General features: G+C 36.2%; 1 protein-coding gene across 1 annotated transcript in view; it reads left to right on the forward strand.

Annotated features, from left to right (window-relative positions):
- Positions 1-19073, forward strand: part of LOC102903250 (vomeronasal type-2 receptor 116-like) — a 64293-nt gene that overhangs the window by 40340 nt on the left and 4880 nt on the right. Inside the window, exons 3-6 of the mRNA XM_016009540.2 lie at positions 13680-13971; positions 14340-15146; positions 16077-16304; positions 16998-17121. Of these exons, the coding sequence (XP_015865026.2) occupies positions 13680-13971; positions 14340-15146; positions 16077-16304; positions 16998-17121 (1451 nt within the window). The remainder of the gene's footprint in view (positions 1-13679; positions 13972-14339; positions 15147-16076; positions 16305-16997; positions 17122-19073) is intronic.

The raw sequence follows: 19073 nt of genomic DNA on the forward strand, positions 1-19073 counted from the left end.
ATAGCTTATGCAGTTTAATGTTCAAGCATTTCTATACTACTTTCAACCCACAGGCATTGTTTTTTTAATTAACTTTCAAAAATATTCTGTTATATATCACTTATTCATAGTTTTGCTAAAATGTACATAACATTATTTTTCAACAAGGTACTAATTATTTACTGATTTAACTACAGTTTACACTTTTTTTCAAACAGCTACTTATAAGTACATGGTTATCAAGCTAAATCCAGAAGGAAAGGGACCTAACTCAGACCTCATGATTTGTGTTGGGTCCTCTGATCTATCTAGAGTAAAATGGAAGGTAATGATTCCTGAAAGATGTTTTTGGATAACTTCATTTGTGCTGTGGTACCCATGTGTCTTGTCCCCAAAGACAGAAACACAGATTCACTAACATAGACAAATAAAGTAAAAATAAAAACAGAGCCTAATATGATTTGAGTTTTTATTCAATACTCATTTTTGTAATAGTTATTTCCTTCCTTTTAGGTGAAATGTTGTAAGATATTACAGAGCATAAATTAGGGCATAAAACCTAATTGTGAAATAGTCAAATATGGGCATAGATAGGGTCAAGTGGCTCAATGTTTGCTTATAATTCAGATATAAATTATATAGCTACGTCAGCTATTTAATCACATATCAAATATTAGAGGACATAAACAGGAAATATTTAGTTTTCTCAATTATTGCATCTGAGAAATCAAACAAGACAATAGGGATTGAGGTTTAAGTTCATTTTCTCTTTCTATGACTTAGTATTTGATGGTCTTTATGGAGGCCAAAAATCTCATCTCTAACAGATCTACTTCGCAGAACTCACATAATCCTAATAACATATTCTCTTCTCCAGTTCTAAGTCCACACAGTTACGCTTTATGATCTCAGTACATATGTTGACATCCATGATCCTGCTGTTACTTGACTTAGAAAGCATTCTCTTCATAGCCAATCTCCCTTCTTCTGGAAGGTACCACTGAAATATGGCCTGCTTTTTTACAGGGACCATATAGACACTACCAATGACAATGATCCAAGTAGGCTACATGCGCTGTCCACCTCCACATCTTCTGAAATCTACTCCTTTCACCCTTTGCCTGGGACATTCCCCTCCTCTTATCCCATCCACTTCCTTTGGGTCTTATCTCAAAAATGAAACTCACTTGCACCTATATAGGGCGCCTATATAGGGCACCTATATAGGGCACCTATATAGGGCACCTATAGCCTGCTCATATGACAAGACCATTTTACTATGTCAATCCCACTAATCCATGATCATGGGAGATCTTTACATCTTATGATATCTTCTTCAATTTCTTTCTTTAAAGACTTGAAGTTCTGTGGGAGGCCAGATCTCACCTTTTCCAGGGTTCTTATGAGGAGGACAGAGGAATAAGAAAATATTAGATATAAAGATAGTGAAGAGGAGAAAGACAGAAACACAGGATAGCTTTGGGAGGACATTCTTTTGTGTTTGGGTAAAATGTTCTGTAGATATCTGTTAGGTCTATTTGTGTGAAAAGATCTGATAGCTCCATTATTTCTCTGTTTAGTTTTTGTCTGAATAATCTATTGGTGAGAATGGGATGTTGAAGTCTCCCCCTATTCATGTGTGAGGATAAATGTGTGACTTAAACTTTGGTAATGCTTTTTTGACAAATGTGGGTGCCTTTGTGTTTGGGGCATAAATGTTCAGATTTGAGACATCAATCTGTTTGAATTTTTCATTTGATGAGTATGAAATGTCCTTCTTCAGTACATATGTTGACATCCATGATCCTGCTGTTACTTGACTTAGAAAGCATTCTCTTCATAGCCAATCTCTTCATCTCTTTTGATTAACTTTAGTTGGAATTCTATCTTGTTAGAAATTAGAATAGCTTAAAAAACAAACAAAATCTGATATTATGTAAAATAAAACATTGCTGAATTTTCAGAAATTAAATTAAAAAGCAATGAAATTATACAAAAGGAGAGAATCAGTTTGAGTTGAAGTCAGGTGTTGTATTGTTTTCTATGACACTTGAGACTTGAATGTTTACAACTTACATAGAACTTCTCAGTATTTTCAGGGCAAACTTGTTTACTAAATCACAGATGGTCAGACCTCTCATTATAGCACTTGCCCATAGATGAAATCCATTGTGCTTGCAACAAATGTGTTTTGAGCACATACAATGTGCAAACCATTCTATTAAATGCTAGAGAAATATGGGCAAGTAGTAGTGAATGCACTCCTGCCCTCAGGGAGAATTCCAATTAGTGGGGGAGATATATACAAATGATAACTAATAATACAGTCTTTCTAATAACAGAGAGTAGGGGACAAGTTAGTGATAAGATAATCAAGATCATTGTCGTTCCAAGGAAGAGGCAATTAAATTTAGTTGGAAGTGGGATATTAGCTGCCTTCCAAATTTTAAATCTACTTTTAATAGGCAAATAAAAAAAGAGAGGACCATCTGGTTTTGCACTTCATCATGCCATTGAAACTATACTCTGAAACATTTCCAATAACCTCTAATTTCTGTCTCTAATAGGCTTTCCTCCGCCTTTCGTCCTTACTCGATTTGCAGGAATTGACTTGAAAATTTCCTCCTTCTCTGGTTTCCTGTTTTTTTTATTTTTATTTTTTGATTTGTGAATGATTTTGTCTGTTTAATACATCTGACAAGAACTCATATACAAGAAATTGGGACATTGAGAAAACATTGGCTCCCCAGGAGAGTGGTGGTACATGGCTTTAATCCTAGCACTTGAGAGGCAGAGATAGGCAGATTTATGTGAGTTAGAGGCTAGCCTGGTCTACAAAGCCAGTTCCAGGACAGTCTTCAAAGTGACAGAGAAGCCCTGTCCCAAAAAAACAAAAGACGGAGAGAGGGAGAGAGAGAGAAGGAGAGTGAGAGTGAGAGTGAGTGAGTGAGAGAGCGAGAGCGAGAGCGAGAGCAAGAGAGAGAGAGAGAGAGAGAGAGAGAGAGAGAGAGAGAGAGAGAGAGAGAACATTGGCTCAACATGAATTAATCCACAAGAACTAGGATTGGAGGGGAGTGGAAAAGATTGCATAAACATTTTTAAAAGTTGGAACATGCAAACAAAATAGTCTGGCAAAATCTGTATTAATACATTAATACTTAATGAGTTGTTGTGATATTGTGTTCCCCAATATATCATGCACCCTAATAAATTTATCTGGGGTCAGACAACAGAACAGCTACTAGACAGACATAGAGGCCGGAAAATGGTGGCACTCACATCTTTAATCTTATCACTTGGGAGGCAGAGATCCATCTGGATCTCTGTGAGTTCAAGGCCATACTGGAAACAGCCAGGCATGGTAACAAGTGCCTTTAATCCCAGGAAGGGATGACAGGAAGCAGAAAGGTGTGAAAACCAGGAACTAGCCTGGATAAGCTTTTAGGCTTTTGTGCAGCAGTTCAGCTGAGATTCATTCTGGATGAGGACTTGGAGGCTTCCAGTCTGAGGAAACAGGATCAGCTGAGAAGTAGGCCAGGTGAGGTTTGCTGTGGACTGTTCTGTCTCTCTGATCTTCCAGTGTTCAGCTCAAAAAAAAAAAAAAAAAAAGAAAGAAAGAAAGAAAGAAAGAAAGAAAGAAAGAAAGAAAGAAAGAAAGAAAGAAAGAAAGAAAGAAAGAAATTAGAATAGCTACACCAGCTTGCTTCTTTAGTCCATTTGCTTGGAAAATCATTTTCCAATCCTTTACTCTGAGGTAATGATTGGTGTTGAGGTTAGTATCTTGTATGCAGCAGAAAGATGGTATCCTTTCTATTAGCTTGTGTCTTTCTTTCTTTCTTTCTTTCTTTCTTTCTTTCTTTCTTTCTTTCTTTCTTTCTTTCTTTCTTTCTTTCTTTCTTTCTTTCTTCTCTCTCTCTCTCTCTCTCTCTCTCTCTCTCTCTCTCTCTCTCTCTCTCTCTCTCTCTCCCTCCCTCCCTCCCTCCTTCCTTCCTTTCTTTTTTAAGTTTTTTGAGACAGGGTTTCTCTGTGTAACCCTGGCTGTCCTGGAACTCACTCTGTAGACAAGGTTGGCATCAAAGATCTGCCTACCTCTGCCTCCCAAATGCTGGGTTTAAAGGCATGCACCACTTCCACCTGGCTAGTTTGTGCCTTTTTATTGGTGATCTGAGTCACTGATATTGAGAATATTAATAAGCAAACCAATGGTTGTTAATTTCTATTATTTTGCTGTTGTTGGTGGTGGCGATAGTGTGTGTGTGTGTGTGTGTGTGTGTGTGTGTGTGTGTGTGTGTGTGTGTGTGTGTTTGTTTCCCTTCATTGGAGTTTGTTGATGTTAGATTATTTATTGCCTGTGTTTTCATGGATCTAGTTAACTTCCTTGTTTGGAGTTTCCCTTCTAGTACCATTTGTAGGGCTGGATTTGATATATTGTTTAAATTTAAATTTGTCATGAAATGTCTTATTTTCTACCTCTATAGTGATTGAAAGTTTTGCTGGGTACAATAGTCTGGGCAGTCATCCACAATCCCTTAGCATCTGCAAAACATCTTCCCAGACCTTTCTTATTTTTAAGGTGTTCATTGGGAAGCTTAGTATAATTGAAATACATCTGCCTGCATGGATTACTTGGACTTTTTCCTTTTCAGATTTTAATAGACTTTCTTTATTCTGTATGTTTAGTTTCTTAATTATTATGTGGCATGGGGACTTTATTTTTCTGCACCAATCGGTTTGGTGTTCTTTTCACTTTTTGTACCTTTACAGGCATCTCCTTCTTTAGGTTGGGAAGTTTTCTCTATTATTTCACTGAATGTATTTTCTGGGTGTTTAAGCAATGATTCTTCTCTAGTGTCTAGATTCTTCTCCATCTTCTATTCCTATTATTCTTTTTTTGTAGGCAAGGTGCCATAGTCCACAATCTTTTTTAGGTTTTCTCCACTTTGGTTTTAAATACAATCTGCTTTAGAATTTTCTCTCCAAATTACAAATATATTTTTTAAGCTATCTATATCACTGCCATTCTTTTTTCATTAAGATTTTTTAAAATTTATTTTACATTCCAATCACAGATCCACCTCTCTTCCCTCCTCCCACCTCTCAGCACCCCCCCCCCCCAACTTACCTCCCGATTCCCTGCTCTGAAGAGGTAAGGCTGCCAATGAAGAGTCAGCAGAGCATGGTACATTCAGCTGAGGCAGGTTCAAGCCCCTCCCCCTGCATCAAGGCTGTGCAAGGTGTCCCACCATAAGTAATGGGCTCCAAAAAGCCAACTCATGCACAAGGGATGGATCCTGATTCTACTGTCAGGGGACCACTTAAGGAGATCAAGCTACACAACTGTCTCACTTATGCAGAGGAACTAGTCCAGTCCTATGGAGGCTCCATAGCTGTTGGTTTAAAGTTTATGGGTTCCCATTAGCTTGGTTTGGTTGTCTTTGAAGGTTTCCTCAATACAATTTTGATGCCGCTTGCTCATAGAATCCCTTTTCCCTCTCTTTGATAGGATGCTTGGATCTTGGTCTGGTGCTTGGCTGTGGATCTCTGCATCTGCTTCCATTGGTTACTGGATGAAAGTTCTATGATGACAGGGCATTCACCAATCTGATTACTGGATAAAGCCAGCTCAGGCACCCTCTCCATTATTTCTTGTAGTATAAGAAAGACTATTAAAACCTGCAAAGGAAAAGGTCCAAGTAACCCATGCTGTCATCCCTGTGGTTTCCTGGGAAAGTCCCTGGCACCAGGTTTCTCCCTGTCCTCATGATGTCTCCCATTATTAAGGTATCTCTTTCATTGCTCTTCCACTCCATCTTTGTTTCATCTTGAACATCTCATTCCCTTATGTTCTCATCCCCCATCTCTTGCCCTCTATTGCCCCTCCACACTCCAAGATTACTTATTGAAATATCATCTATTTCCCCTTCTAAGGGCAATCCATGCATCTCTCTTAGGGTCCTCCTTGTTAACTAGCTTCTCTGGAGCTGTGGGTTGTAGTCTAGTTATCCTTTCCTTTAGTGTCTAGTATCCACTTATGAGTGAGTACATACCTTGTTTGTTTTTCTGAGTTTAGGTTCCCTCACTAAGGATGGTATTTTCTAGTTCCATCAATTTGCCTGCAAATTTTATTATCTCATTTTTTTTTTTACTGCTGAGTAGTAATCCATTGTGTATATGTACCATATTTTCTTTATCTATTCTTTGATTGAGGGGCATCTGGGCTGTATCCAGGTTCTGGCTATTACAAATAATGGTGCTATGAACACAGTTGAGCATGTGTCCTTGTGGTATGATTAAGCATTCCTTCAATATATTCCTAAGAGTGTTATAGCAGGGTCTTGAGGAAGATTGATTCCCAATTTTCTGAAAAACTGCCATACTGATTTCCAAAGTGGCTGTACAAGTTTGCACTCCAGCCAACAGTGTAGGAATGTTCCCCTTCCTTCACATTCTCTCCAACATAAGCTTTTATCAGTCTTTTTGATCTTAGCCATTCTCACAGGCATAAGATGGTATCTCAGAGTCATTTTCACTTTCATTTCCTTGATGACTAGGGATGTTGTGCAATTCCTTAAATGTCTTTTGGTCATTTTAGATATTTCCATTGAGAATTCTCTGTTTATTTCTGTAGCACATTTTAAATTGGATTGTTCATTATTTTGATGTCTAGTTTCTTGAATTCTTTATATATTTTGGAGTTCAGCCCTGTGTCAGATGTGGGGTTAGTGAATATCTTTTCCTGTTCTTTAGTCTGTTATTTTGTCTTTACCATGTCCTTTGCCTTACAGAAGCTTCTCAGTTTCAGGAGGTCCCATTTATTAATTGTTTCTCTCAGTGTCTGTGTTACTGGTGTTATATTTAGGAAGTGGTCCCCTGTGCCAATGCATTCAAGGCTACTTTCTCTTCTATCAGGTTCAGTGTAACTGGATTTATGTTGAGGTCTTTGATTCATTTGGACTTGAGTTTTGTACATGGTGATAGATATGGATTTCTTTGCAACTTTTACATGCTGACATCCAGTTATGCCAGCACCACTTGTTGAAGATGTTTTCTTTTTTCCATTGTATAGTTTTGGCTTCTATGTCAAAAATCAGGTGTTCATAAGTATGTGGATTAATTTCAGGACTTCAGTTCGATTCTATTGGTCCACATTTCAGTTTTTATGCCAATACCAATCTGTTTTTTATACTATCTATAGTAGAGCTTGAAGTCAGGGATCATGATGCCTCCAGAAGTTTCTTTATTGTTCATGATTATTTTAGCTATCATGGGTTTTTTGTTTTTCCATATTAGGTTGAATATTGTTCTTTCCAGGTCTCTGAAGAATCATGTTGCAATTTGGTGGAGATTGCATTGAATCTGTAGATTGCTTTTGTTAAGATTGCCATTTTTACTATGTTAATCTTATCTGTCTATGAGCATGGGAGATCTTGTAGCATGAATCTTCAAAGTTCTTATTAATAAAATCAAACCCGAGGCCAGTTATTGGGGTGAATACTGGAAGGTCAGAGAGACAGAACAAGCCACAGCTATCTCACCTCGCCAGATCCTCAGCTGGTTTTGTCTCCTCAGACTGGAGGCCTCTGAGTCCTCATCCGGAATGGGTCTCAGCTGAATTACTGCTCAAAAGCCTGAATGCTTAACCAGTCAAAACCTTCTAGTTTCTGGTCATCACGCCTTATATATCTTTCTGCTATCTACCACCACTCCCTGGGATTAAAGGCTGGCTTTCTGGGATTAAAGGCATGTGTCACCATGCTTGGCTATTTCCAATGTGGCCTTGAACTCACAGAGATCCAGGGGGATTTCTATCTCTGGAATGCTAGGATTAAAGGTGTGAGTGCCACCATTTTCTAGCCTTTGTGTCTAGTGACTGTCTGTTCTCTGACCCCAGATAAATTTATTAGAGTACACAATATTTTGGGGAACACAATACCACCGCAAGATCTTTCCATTTTCTGTTATCTTCTTCAATTTCTTTCTTCAGAGACTTAAAGTTCTTGTCATATAGGACTTCCACTTACTTAGAGTTTCCCCTAGGTATTTTGTATTATTTATGGCTATTGTAAAGAGTGATGTATTTATGAGTTCTTTCTTGGTTTATTTTCCATTTTCATGTATATAGGAAAACTACTGATTTTTTTGAGTTAATCGTGTATCCCCCCACATTACTGAAGGTGTTTATCAGCTGTAGGAATTCCCTGGTAGAATTTTGGGAGTCTCTTTTTATGCTATCATATCGTTTGCAAATAGTTAAAATTTGACTTCTTCCTTTCCAATTAGTATCCCCTTGGTCTTCTTTTGTTTTATTGCTGTAGCTAGAACTTCGAGTACTATATTGAATAGATATGAAGAGAGTGGACAGCCTTGTCTTGTTCCTGATTTTAGTGCAATCACTTTGAGTTTCTCCCCATTTATGTTGGCTGTTGGCTTGTTGTAAATTACCTTTATTATGTTTATATATGTTCCTTGTATTCCTGATCTGTACAAGACCTTTATCATGAAGGAGTGTCAGATTTTGTCAAAGGCTTTTTCAGTATCCAATGAGATGATCATGTGTGTTTTTTCTTTCTGTTTCTTTATATGGTGTATTACATTGACCGATTTTTTGTATGCTGAACCATCCTTGCATCTCTTGCATGAAGCCTACTAGATCAAGGTGGATAAATTTTTTTAATCTATTCTTGGATTCAGTTTGCTAGTATTTTTGCATCAGTGTTCTTGAAGGAGATTGTTCTGTAGTTCTTTCTCTTTGTTGCATCTTTGTGTGATTTGGGTATCAGGTTAACTGTAAACTCATAAAAAGAGTTTGGTAATATTCCTTCTGGTTCTATTGTGTGGGACAATTTGAAGAGTATTGGTATTAGCTTTTCTTTGAAATTCTGGTAGAATTCTGTGCTGAAACTATCTGGTCCTGAGCTTTTTTTGGTTAGGAGAATTTTAAGGATTATTCCTGTTTTTTTAGTGGTTATAGGTCCATTTATATTGTTTATCTGGTAATGATTTAATTTTTGTATGTTGTACATATGCAGAAAATTGTCCATTTCTTTCATATTTTCCAATTTTGTGAAGTACAGATTTTTGAAGTATTACCTGATGATTCCCTGTATTTCTTCATTGTCTGTTGTTATATCTCCCTTTTCATTTCTGATTTTGTTAATTTGGGTGTTTTTTCTCTACCTTTTGGTTAGTTTGGATGGGGATTTGTGTACTTTGTTGATTTTCTCAAAGAATCAACTCTGTTTCATTGATTCTTTGTATTTTTCTCTTTGTTTTTATTTTATTGATTTCAGCCTTCAACTTGGTTATTTCCTGGATTTTATTTCTTCTGGGTGAGTTTTCTTCTTTTTGTTTTAGATCTTCCAGGTGTGCTGTTAAGTCACTAGTATGAGATATCTCCATCTTCTTTATGTGGGCACTTAGTGCTATTTTCCTGCTCTCATAGCATCCCATAAGTTCATTGAATTCTAAGAAGTCTTTAATTCTTTCTTTCTTTCTTTCTTTCTTTCTTTCTTTCTTTCTTTCTTTCTTTCTTTCTTTCTTTCTTTCTTTGCCCATTGGTGATTCAGTTGAGCATTATTCAGTTTTCATGAGCTTGTAGGCCTTCTGTAACTTTTATTGTTGAAATCTAACTTTAAGCCATGGTAGTCTGATGATAAAATACAGGAGGTTATTCCAATTTTTCTATATCTGTTGAGATTTGCTTTGTGAGTGAATATGTGGTTGATTTTAGAGAAGATTCCATGGGGTGCTGAGAAAAATGTATATTCTTTTGTGTTAGGGTGGAATGTTCTATAGATATCTATTAAGTCCATTTGATTTATAGCATCTGTTAGAACCTTATTTCTCTGTTAAGTTTTCTGTCAGGCAGACCTGTCCATTTTGGGGAGAGTAAGGTGTTGAAGTCTCCCACTATTAGTGTGTGGGGTGTGAATGCAATTTAGGCTGTAGTAATGTTTCTTCTACACAAGTGGGTGTCCTTGTATTTGGGGTGTAAATATTCAGAATTGAGGCTTTATCTTGTTGGATTTTTCATGTGATGAATATGTAATGTTCTTCCCAATCTCTTTTGGTTGCTTTTAGTTTGAAGTCTATTTTTTTTTAGATATTAGGATAGCTGCACCAGCTTGCTTCTTAAATCTATTTGATTGGAAAGTCTTTTCCCAGCCTTATACTCTGAGGTAGTGTCTGTCTTTGAAGTTGAGGTATGTTGCTTGTATGCAGCAGAAGGATGGATCCTGTTTTTGTATCCATTCTGTTAGCCTGTGTCTTTTTATAGGCAAATTGAGTCCCTTGATATTAAAAGATATTAAAGTCCAGTGGTTGTTAATACCTGTTATCTTTTTGTGGTAGTGTGTGTTTATTTTACTTCTTTGGCATTTGCTGCTCTTGGGTTATGTATTGCCTGTGTTTTTGTGTTTGCACCTGACTTCCTTATGTTGCAATTTTCCTTCTAGTGTTTTCTGTAGGGTTGGATTTGTGGATAGGTATTGTTTAAATCTGGTGTTGTCTTGGAATTTTGTGTACTTTGTCTATAGTGATTGAAAGTTTTAATGGGTATAGTAGTCCAGGCTGGCATCCATGTTCTCTTAATATCTGCATTATGTCTGTCCAGGTCCCTCTCTTTCAGAGTTTCCATTGATGAGTTGGGTATTATTCTGATGGGTCTGCCTTTTTTAAGTCATTTGGCCTTTTTCCTTTGCTGCTCTTAATATTCTTTCTTTATTCTGTATGTTTAGTGATTTGATTATTATGTGGCAAGGGGACAGTTTTTTTTTTTTGGTCCAATCTACTTGGTGTTTTGTAAACTTCTTGTACCTTCATAGCCATTTCCTTCTTTAAGTTTGGAAAGTTTTCATCTATGATTTTTTGAATATATTTTCTGTTCCTTTGAGTTGGAATTCTTCTTCTATCCCTATTATTCTTATGTTTGGCCTTGTCATAGTGTTCCAGATTTCCAGGACCTTTTGTGTTACAACTTTTTGCCTCTAGTATTTTCTTTGAGTCATGAATCTATTTCCTCTATTGTACCCGTCACACTAGAGATTCTCTCTTCCATACTTGTATTCTGGTAGTTATGCTTGCATCTATAGTTCCTGTTCACTTACTTAGATTTTTCTATTTCCAGCATTCCCTCAGTTTGTGTCTTCTTCATTTCTTCTATTACAATTTTCATATCTTGATTTGTTTCCTTCACCTGTTTAATTGCTATTTCTTGGTTTTCTTTAAAAGATTTATTGATTTTTTTCCAATTTTTTGTTTGTCTTTTTCTCAATTTCTTTAAGGGAATTTTTCATTTCTTCTTTAAATGTCCCTATCATCTTTATAAAGTGATTTTTATGGTCACTTTCTTCTGCTTCTTCTACATTGTGATGTTCAGGTTTTGCTATTTAGAATCACTAGGTTCTGGTGGAGCTATATTGCTCTTTATGTTGTTATACGTATTTTTCACTGGCATCTACCCATCTCTTTCTCCAATAGGTGCAATAGTGCCTGTGTCTGAGGGAGCTGCTCTTGGTCCAATCTGTGCTGGCTATGTCTGTGTCTCAGAGCACCATTCTTGGTCCAGTCTGAGCTCTTGGTCTAATTGGAGCTGTCAGATTCTGCGTCTAAGTGAGCCACTCTTCTTCTGATCAAATCTAGAGGATTACCTGTCCCAGGGAGTTGTTCTTGGTCCAATCAGAGCTGGTGGATTCTGTGTCTCAGGGAGCCGCTGAGGTTGCAGGGGGATGGGTTTAGGATAGGGAGTGGGTCTTGTAGATTGCAGGGTCTGATTGGGGTTGTTGGTGGGGGAGGTGTGCCTGCAGGAATCTTCCCTGCTGGCCTTCAACTGGGGCATCAATGGATGGAGTAAGGGGCACAGATTGTGCCTCAGGGCCTATATCCCAGAGGGAAGATTCTCTGTATTCATATTATTCTTAACTTTGGTCTTTCCACAGTGTCTCAGATTTTATGAAATTTTTTAGTTTAGGAATTTTTTAGATTTAACATTTTCCATAACCAATGAATCTGTTTCTTCCATTGTATCTTCAATGCCTAAGATTCTCTCTTCCACCTATTGCATTCTGTTGTTGATGCTTGCATCTGTAGTTCTGTTTCACTTATGCAGATTTTCCATTTCCAGAGTTCCCTGTCTGTGTTTTCTTTATTGTTTCTATTTCCATTTTCAGGTCTTGAACAGTTTACTTTACCTGTTTGTTTTTTCTTGGCATTCTTTAAGGGATTTATCTATTTCCACCAGGTTATTTTTGGTGTTGTTGTTGTTATCTTTTCCTCCATTTTCTTAGGGGAATGTCTTTTTATTTCTTCTTTGAGGAACTCTACCATCTTCATAAAGTTATTTCTAAGGTTATTTTCTTGTGTTTCAGCTGTTTTGCAATGTTCATTTCTTGCTGTTCTAGAATAGCTGGGCTCTGGTGATGCCATAGTGCCCTTTGGGTTGTTAATTTTGTTCTTCCACTGGCATATAGGCATCTGTATTTGGCATGAATACATGTCTAACTGGAGATCCATGTTTACCTTTATTGGATGCTTATTTTGTTCCTTGGTTTTCCTTCCTCTCTGTTCTTCTGGCCTAAGTAGCCTGAGGTTCTGGTAACTATAGTACCAGAACCAAAGGTACCAGTAGGCAAAGAAATACACCCCAATTCTGCAAAAAGAGCCAGTGAAAGAAACACACTTTGGCCCTAAAATCAGAGAGCAAAAAATATAACGTAACCCTGAAACTAGAGCCAAAGAAGCACACATTGTTCCTGAAATCAGAGTCAGTGAAAACAAAAAACAAAAACAAAAAAACACACCCTGGTCCTGAAACTAGAGCCAAAATGTTAAAAATGGCCATTGAAAAAAACACCTTGGCTCTGAAACCAGAACCAAAGAAACACATTCTGCCTCTGACCAATTGAGCATGAAAGCAATAAGTAACTGGGTAGGAAAACGAACCAATCCTTGAGCACAAAACCAACCAATCTCTGAGCATGAATTCCAGCCAGTCTCTGAACTTCTCAAAGCTCAGGGATTGAAATCTGACTAATTCCCACCCTGAAAATCTTCACCCTGGAAATCTCCACCACTAAGCATCCCTATTTAAGCACTGTGCTGAAAGATGGTGGACATTGAAGAAACTCATTATGGAGTTTGCTTTTTTTGTGGCAAAAGTTATCCACTGGGCAAAAAAGTGCCCTTATTTTGACTGATTGATGTATATAAACTGGACATGCAGGATCCATAGGAAGGTGACCACTGAACTTTGCAAGGTGAGGTGGTCCTTCAGGTTCCTGTTTCATAGAAGAAACTGCCAGACATTCTACAGGACATAGAGAGAAGCAACTGAGAGACTAAATGGAATCAGCAGGTTTCAGTCACATAGTTATAAGTATGTATACATTTAACATTAATGATTAAATGAAATATAATAGAGATAATACAACAAAGTATCAGAAGAACTCACAGAAGAGGAATGGGAACCATAAGACAGGTACCAATATTTTGTTAAAGGAGGTTGAAAAAGATAAAATTTTATTATAAATTATTATAAATACCTATGAGCTCTAATGATAAAATCCATTATTTTGTACAATTAATAAATGTCAGTAAATTAAAATCAATATATTAAATTGGTAGGTAGATGAGCTACAATGTATAAACTTATTAAATGAAATCATGACTTGTATCCTCCTAATTATTTCTTTTCACCTTCATAGGTTTAAGGCCAAGACCTATCTGGTTTTTTTGTCCTTCCTCTTTGCTATTGAAGAGATCAACAGAAACCCCCATATTTTACCCAACATAACTTTGGGATTTGATGTGCATAATGTCGCTTTTATTGATGCAGACATAATGTATGTTTCTTTAAAGTGGTTATCAGGTATTGACAGAATGATTCCTAATTACAATTGTAGAAAAGAGCAAAAATCTGTAATAGTGTTTACAGGACCATCATGGACAACCTCCGCTCTTATTGGATCATTGCTTGAGCTGTACAAATTTCCACAGGTGAGTATTGTAGGCATAGAGTGAAATGATTGATTACTCATTCAGTGATAATGACATATTCATGAGGAAAATGAAAAATAGATACTGAATTCATGCATCATGCAAAAATTATGTTTAAAGTTACTTTCTCAGTGGTCTTTATTAGGAATAGACTGGTGGTAGAGGTTCTAAAAGACAATGTATGTTTCAGAATATGAGTCTACTTATTAATATTCCAAAAAAAGCTGAAGAATAGGAAGGTAACTATAACTGTGAGGTAAGTCAATCTTCCTTCCCAAAGCAGCTATTGTGTGGTGCAAATTAGGTCTCATAAATGTGTGAGACTCATCTTCATATTATTATTATTATTAACTCTCTTATTCCCTTAGGTCACCTTTGGACGTCATGATCCCATCCTAAGTGGCAATATCCATTTAACTTCTTTATATCAGATGGCACCAAAGGACACATTTCTGGCCCATGCTATGATCTCTTTACTGATTCATTTCCGCTGGAACTGGGTGGGGCTGTATATCTCAGAAGATGAAAGAAGCATTCAGTTTTGGTCAGACTTTAGAACAGAAATGGACAAGAACAGTATCTGTGTGGCCTTTGTGGAAATTATATCAATCAGTGAATTGTCAGTATCTCCAAATTCCTGGTCGTATCATCATCAGATCTTGAAATCATCTGTAAATGTGATTATAGTCTATTTTGACTCTGATTCTCTGATTACATTCTTTTACATGGTAGAAAGATTTTTAATGACACACAAAGTCTGGGTCATGGCCTCACCATATCATTCTTCCAAAATACAATGGAGTATATTTCTTCATCCGTTTCATGGTTCTCTCATGTTTTCACACCACCATAAGGAAATCTCAGGTTTTAGAAAATTTATCCATACTATTAACCCCTCTAAATACCCCAATGACATTTACTTAGCTATATTGTGGTTTTTCTTTTTTGCCTGCTCATTTTCTAAGTATGACTGTACTATACTGGAGAACTGTCCACTCAATTCTTCCTTGGAAATGTTACCTTATCCAGTTATCGATATGGCCATAAGTGAGGAGAGTTACAACCTATACAATGCTGTGTATGCTGTGGCCCATATTCTTCATGAGATATTACTTCACCAAGTTGAATTTCAGGGACTAGGTGGTGTAAAGGAACTGATTCATTTCCCCTGGAAGGTAATGAACATTTTTTGGATGGCATAAATTATAAGAAAGATAATTTTCTAAAGAAAGAATTCATGGGAGCAGAAAGTGAACAGTTTAGGATGTGTTTTTATAGAAATCATAGGAAAAAACTCCTTTTTCACTTTACAATAAGTCAGAATAAGACTGCCAATGATATATTGAAGAACAAAGGACCAGCATTAAACACTTTATTTTTTTTTGTAAAATTTACAGGTGTGTGTGTGTGTGTGTGTGTGTGTGTGTGTGTGTGTGTTTCTGTGTGTGACTACACCAATGTACATTTGGGCCTGGTTTTCACAGAACTCACATGGAAATCAGATGCCAAATTGCTAGAGTCATTTCTTTCTTTATTATGTGGGTGCTGAGGATTGAAATTATGTTTTCCAGCATGGTCTCATCATCCACATCTGTTGTTCTATCTCCCTCATCCTATGGTTTATTCATTTAATTTAAATAAGTTCTACATGTTCAGTAGAAATTATTTTCTACATAAAAATGACAATTTGATTGGAAATTCCTCAAGAGATGACCATATACAGCCTAACTGTAGGAATGCCTAAATGCTGCCCAAAGAAAATGGGTATTGTATATAAATTATCTCTTTAGAGTGGACTTTATGTAATAACAACCACGTGAGCATATTTATGGTATTAGGTACATCAAGGTCATCTTTGGATATGTAAAGCTTTCACTACACTATTTAGATTTGAATGAACCACAGTTAATCTTGTTCTGATTCACAGTTCATTTTGTTTCATCTTACTGAACTTGAAAATATTGTATTTTATTTTTCATACCATTGAACTTGTTATACTTTATTTATTGCTGTGCTAAATCTACATTGTGATATAATGCATACAGGAGATGAAAAGCTTTCCCACATGCTGCTTTCTGTTAACCTGAACCATTCATCTCTCATAGCTGCACTTCTTTATAAGAAATATTCAGTCTTACCATTTGGATTCTAACCAACTGATTTTGGATGAAAAAAGAAAATCTGCAGCAGAATACGATATCCTCAACTATTGCCATTTTCCAACAAATTTTGTACACATATTGAAAGTGGGAAAATTTTCTTCATTTGCTTTACTTGGTCAGCAATTGTCCATACATGAGGATATGATAGAATGGGCCTTAGGATTCACAGAGGTTGGTGGAAGCTAACATAACCTTTTCAACTACAAACAAGTAACTAGCATCATATTCTTGGTCTTATTATTCTTGATTTCTGGTTGCTCTGTTTAGGTCTCCAATGTACATTTCTCAATTATAATTTAACGGATTTTTATTTACACTAATAGAATTGGTCTTGTGTATTTGTCATTCTTTGCATAAGATTTATGTCTTTCATAAGATCCATGTAAATTTCTTCATTAACATTTATCACTATAAAACTGTTCAAAGAACTGAACCTGTAAGAACATGCATAGTGTGGGTGGGTTTTGTCCCATGGTTATTTATTCATATTTTTCATGTATGGTAGGTCATATTACAATGGAAGTATAAGTCAGAGGAAATTATTCTCCACACGATAGTCAAGTAGCAAGTGAAAAACATCTGGTACCAGGTTTAAAGTATCCACACTCAAAGCATCAATTTAGTGAAAACTTGCATTTATCAGGATCCAAATCTTACAATTTCCACCAATTCTCAGAGAGTATCATGGTTAGCGCAGTATCTTTAGGCCATGAACATATATTCAAACAAGAACAACTTTTAAAGGATCAGTTATACTGAAAACACAATGTTATATTGAAGAGTTTCTGTTCACTGAGTCATGATATTTATTGTTAGTTGCACGAATAATGGAGGAATTACTAGTGCATCTCTGATTTTCCTCAGACCCCGCAATCACTATGCAGTGAGAGTTGTCATCCTGGATTCAGGAAATCACACGTGGAAGGAAAGACTATTTGTTGCTTTGATTGTACCCCTTGCCCCGAAAATGAGATTTCTAATGAAACAAGTAAGTATAAACATTATGGACACAATTATCTGATCTAATTATTATTCCTCTTGAAATCCAAGAAATGGAGAAGTATTAGAAAATATCTGCAAAACCGAATAACTTTCCCTGTGCTTAGATATTTACTTTAAAATTCTATAATTAAGATAAGAGAACAAAAATGCATGATGTACAAAACACAAACACAACTTTGAATTGATGATTATATTTTTTTGGAGAAGATATCACTGTGTATGTCAGGGGACTAGAATTCCTGTTGTTGTCTTGTTTGTTTAAAAATTAGATGAATCTCCCACCTGCATTTCAGCTTCAGTTCTTTTCAAAGTTTTTATTTCATTAATAAATTGGTTTTCAAATCCTGGGTTGTCTCTATCGTTTTAACCAGCCTTATGTTTTTATATTTACAAAGATAATTCTGGTGTTATTCTCTCTATGATCATGATTTTTAAAATTGTTGAGCTGTTTCTTCATGTCTACTTTCAACTCCTTCAATTCTTTGATGGTGTTTAATGATTGTTCTGTCAAGTTCTTTGTCCCTTGTTTCATTTGGGTTATTCTTGTGGGAGGCCATTTCTCTTAGACTGATGAATTCAGAGAGGGTGGGATACTGTCATGATCTTTTTATTTTATTTGTATATGTAGTTCATTTTGTTCAATATATGTAGAATCATTTTGTCATTTCACTCACTGATATAGAAAAAGTGGGATGGAATAGAACACAGGATATGCAGTTTGGGTTGGCCATAAATGTTGGAGATTGCTTTAGAGGAATGAAATGAGATGGATACAGTATACTGGACTGGCATTTGGGATCTATGTACAGATCTGTTTACAGAGTATGTGGATAGTGCAAGCAGAGTTCTCTGGTCTAGGCCAGAACAATGGATTGGGCCAAGGATTTATCTAAGGGTTTGGTTGCGTGTGTGAAGGGGAGACTCAAGCAGATTCATCTTTCTAGAAATAGAAACAAGATGTGTAGGATCTGCCTTGTTGGAGAGTTTTGGTGTGGTATTCAAGGGATATGTAGGCTGTGGGAGGGAGGTGTGGATTGTGTTCAGACAATGAACATTGGAGTAAAGTAGATAGGTTGTCTAGAATAGGCCAGGACAGTGGATGTTGGGTCTAGATCTGAGGGATGGTAGTCATGTGGAGGAAAGGATGAGATAGATTTATCTGGTTAGAACCTGATAAAAGGTGTCCAAAACATGAATTGGAGTAGTGGTTGTATGTGATGTATAAGGGGCTCTTATTTTTGATCTTTTATCTTGTGAAACTCGAATGTAATGGAATCATGTCCAACATTTCTTTCTCTGCATATATGTATTTGTCTCTAAAAATCTGATTTTTGTAGGCTGATTTTTTATCTGACACTTTTGTATAATGACATGTTTATCATTTCTATTAAGTTTTCTCTTCTATTTATTGACCCTTTTGTCTGTACTATAACATATGCAAAGAGAGATAATTTGAATTATTTTCTTATTTATAGCCCTTAATTTTTTTATCTCTTCATTTTTACACTTGATCTTAGCCAAAAGGCCGAGAAGTGATTTATCTCTTCATTTTTATAGCTATGACTAGAACCACTGTAGTTGAGTGTACATAGTAAACTGTCCTGACCTTTTCTTGATTTTAGTAACAGTTTTTCTTTTTCATCTTTAGGACAATATTGGCGTTGAGTTAGTCACATATATACTTAATTAGGCTGAAGTATATTCTTTTATGTCCCTTTTCTCTAGAATTTTAAGTATAATGATGGACTGAATTTTATTAATGGTATTTCTGTAACTATTGGAGTGATCATGTTATTTTTATCTGTAAACCTATTTGTATGATGAACTGTTTTTATTGACTTGCCAAGGTGATTTGGTTGGATGATCTGTTTGCTCTATGTTGATATTTGTTTTGGAGTTGTTTTATTGAGAGATAGGAATCAATTTCATCAATGATAT

This window comes from Peromyscus maniculatus, chromosome 22 (assembly GCF_049852395.1).
Source record: "Peromyscus maniculatus bairdii isolate BWxNUB_F1_BW_parent chromosome 22, HU_Pman_BW_mat_3.1, whole genome shotgun sequence".
Taxonomy (NCBI): Eukaryota; Metazoa; Chordata; class Mammalia; order Rodentia; family Cricetidae; genus Peromyscus; species Peromyscus maniculatus.